Below are 3,254 nucleotides of genomic sequence, written 5' to 3' on the forward strand. Positions count from 1 at the left end.
ACTATTTGTTACTACAAATAGATTATCAGTTACCTGCCTCTGAGCTGCTAAAAAGCAAATGAGCTTTTAAATGTGGAACCTTATAAGTCCTACTTTAACACAATAAATAAATTTGTCCCTTGTAACTGCTTTTCTTTTTATATTTATAACCAGTTTTCCTTTCTGTCCACATCCTCATAGGGAATATAGACACTAGTGTCTGTGGTATGGACAGCCATGTTTTTGCACACACAATGGGGATGGAAGGATCCCTCAGTGGAGATGGGACAAGGCATAGTGTGGAAAATCGCAGGGTAAACACTGTTATCATCCACATAATTCAAAATAACAGAGCATGCATCTCCCGTACAACATACCTTCCTCAGAGGTCATACATCACATCTCATATGGAGAACACAAGAAAGTAAGTAGAAAGACCCCAAGTGTGCATCAGCACATTGGTTATAACACTTTGAGATCACCTTTTCAGGTCTTTCTTCATAAGATGTCAATGAAAGGAAAGAACTGCTTTCTAGTAGCCATGATAGTTCTGGAAAAATTAAATCCTGTCAGTTCCACCAATTCGGTAAGTATTTCTTACACAGCCACAGTACCATGCTGTTTAACCATATTATTCCACATATTAATAAATTCCATGCAGAAGATGACTGAATTCAAACAGTTTAAATTTTTTATAGAGGTTTTTTTTTCTTTATTGAGAAACTTAAAAGTCTTTGGTACATTAAATCCAATTCCCAGGAGGGGAAAAATCAGAATACACAATAGAAAAAAAAAAAAAGGTTACCTCCTGGGCTATAGCAGAACCCAGAGATATGTTCTCATAATTGAAAAATTCTAGGTCCTTCATAATTGACCTCTTGATGAAAAATGATCTATTGAATTTGCAACTTGTGGTTCTTGGTGTGGAACTTGGCAGACCAACCAGGGAGTCTTCAGACCTCAGCTGAATGCCATGAGTGAGGGATTATTTGTCTTTTGACTCATTTTCCTTGTCTAAGAGGTACCAGCAGCAGCAGCAATAGCAGTGCCCACCATCTGGGCAGCTTATTCCTTAACTTGATGAGCCTGCAGGACTGCCACAGCTTCATCCACCTTGGAACGGAGGTACTCAGGGGACTCCAGCATGTGGAGCAGCTCCGAGTTGTCGATTTCCAGCAGCATCCCTGTGATCTTGCCAGCCAGGTTTGAATGCATTGTCTGGATAAGTGGGAACAAACGCTCCCCCAGCATCTGCTTCTGCTCCTGGAGGGGTGCTGCAGCCAGCATCGAGGCAGTCATAGGCTCCTGGCCCTGGACATGGACTGCAGGCTGAGGTGCCTGCAGCGGCTGAATGGCAGGGTGAGGGCTTCGGACACTGGAGTCGTACTTGTATTGAGCCACAGCCCTGGGAGCAGTGGCAGCGACTGCAGAACGAGGTGCAAGGCTTGGCATGGACGCAGGGACACCTCCAGACTGGTAGCTGTCAGTCAGCCCTTGCTGGGTGGCACCAGCCCCACCAAAGTCCATAGCCAAGTGATCGGGGCACTCAGACCCGACTCTCTGAGTGGTAGTAGGAAGGCCACGAGAGGATGGAGCATTACCAGTTGGAGCCAGATGGTGAAGAGCTGGACGAGGCCCAGACTGCAGTATAGCACTTTGCATTCCTTGGAAGCCTTGAGGTCTACCGCCTAGCTGCCAGCGTTGATTGGGCCTCATCTGTGCTAGTTGGTTAGGTGTGTAACATGGAGGTCTTCCCTGAGCCTGAGGAACTGCTGGCATGTAGTAGCCACCAGCCGCAGGCTGGAATAGATTCAAGATGGCATTAGCAGGGAGTACTCTCATGCCAGCCACAAGCTGCATATACTGGTTGGTCAGGTGAGTTCTCCGCTCTTCCTTCCTCTGTGCCAGGGCAACATACAGTGGCTTGGAGCCCACAATTCGTCCGTTCATCTCAGTGACTGCTTTGGTTGCCTCTTCAGGAGACGAGAAGCAGACAAAGCCAAACCCTTTGCTTCTCCCATCTTCTAGCATCACCTTAGCGCTGGTGATCGATCCAAAACGAGAAAACTCCTTTCGTAATTTCTCATCATCAATGGTGTCGTCCAAGTTCTTAATGTAGAGATTCACTCCCTGGTACCGACGAATTCGCTCCTGCTTCAGCTGCTCAAATTTCCGTTTTAATTCAGCTTGACGTTCTACTTTTTTCTGTGCACGGCCTACAAATAGGGCTTTCCCACTCATTTCCTTTCCATTCATTTCTTCCACAGCCTTAATGGCATCCTCGTGCTTCTCGTAACTTACAAAGCCAAAGCCTTTGGATTTCCCACTGGGATCTCTCATCACTTTGACACTTAGGGTTTTACCAAACTGACTGAATAGCTCTTTCAGGTTATCATCATCCACGTCTTCCCCAAAGTTTTTGATATAAACATTGGTGAATTCCTTGGCCTTGGCTCCAAGCTCAGCTTCACGCTCTTTGCGAGACTTGAATCTGCCCACAAACACTTTGCGGTCATTGAGGAGCATGCCATTCATCTTCTCGATGGCCTTGTCTGCAGCCTCTTGAGTCTCGAAGTGGACAAAGGCATAACCCTTAGAGCCATTCTCATCACAAACCACCTTACAGGACAGGATGTTTCCAAAGGCTGAAAAGGTATCATAAAGTGCCTTGTTGTCTATAGATTTGTCCAGATTCTTGATGAAGACATTCCCCACACCAGACTTTCTCAAAGAGGGATCCCTCTGAGACCACATGATCCGAATGGGCTTTCCTTTAATCACATCAAAGTTCATGGTGTCCAAGGCTCTCTCAGCGTCAGCTGGCTGCTGGAAGTTGACGTAAGCATAACCCAGAGAGCGGCGGGTGATCATATCTCTGCATACCCAGATGGACAGCACAGGCCCCACAGGACTGAACTTTTCATATAGCATGGCTTCGGTGATGTCCGAGTGCAGGTCGCCCACATACAAGGAGGCCATGGGGTAGCTGCTGGCTGCAGCATTCATCTCCCCACCCCCCAACAGGAGCCCTGCCAGGACTTCTTACAGGGCTCACTTCAGGACAAAAGGGGCTCCAAAGAGTCCTGGCCCTCACCCCAGTGCACAGGCAGGTGGCACCAGCAACACTGGGAGAGACTGCAGTAGGCAGGATGAAGGGGAGTGCTGGAAGGCTTGCACTGAATCACAAAAGCCAGGAGACAAAAGGCTTTCAAAAGCAATATGGCCCTCTCCTGGAGTTTGGACTCTCCAGCAGCCCTAGCTTGGGGCTTAAAAAT

General features: G+C 47.4%; 1 protein-coding gene across 6 annotated transcripts; it reads right to left on the reverse strand.

Moving 5' to 3' along the window:
• Positions 1 to 1,044: 1,044 nt before the first annotated feature.
• Positions 1,045 to 2,985, reverse strand: LOC119802758 (polyadenylate-binding protein 4-like). Of its 6 annotated transcripts, none has more exons than XM_038313876.1 (2): positions 1,581 to 2,985; positions 1,045 to 1,445 (listed from the first exon to the last, which is right to left on the reverse strand). In XM_038313876.1, the coding sequence occupies exons 1-2, from the start codon at positions 2,983 to 2,985 to the stop codon at positions 1,045 to 1,047; spliced, it is 1,806 nt and encodes a 601-aa protein (XP_038169804.1). The 6 variants fall into 6 exon arrangements, with proteins under 6 accessions (XP_038169804.1, XP_038169800.1, XP_038169803.1 ...); XM_038313872.1 differs by having other exon boundaries at positions 1,045 to 1,452; positions 1,537 to 2,985; XM_038313875.1 differs by having other exon boundaries at positions 1,045 to 1,423; positions 1,532 to 2,985.
• Positions 2,986 to 3,254: the final 269 nt, after the last annotated feature.

Source organism: Arvicola amphibius, chromosome 12 (assembly GCF_903992535.2).
Source record: "Arvicola amphibius chromosome 12, mArvAmp1.2, whole genome shotgun sequence".
In the NCBI taxonomy this organism is placed as follows: Eukaryota; Metazoa; Chordata; class Mammalia; order Rodentia; family Cricetidae; genus Arvicola; species Arvicola amphibius.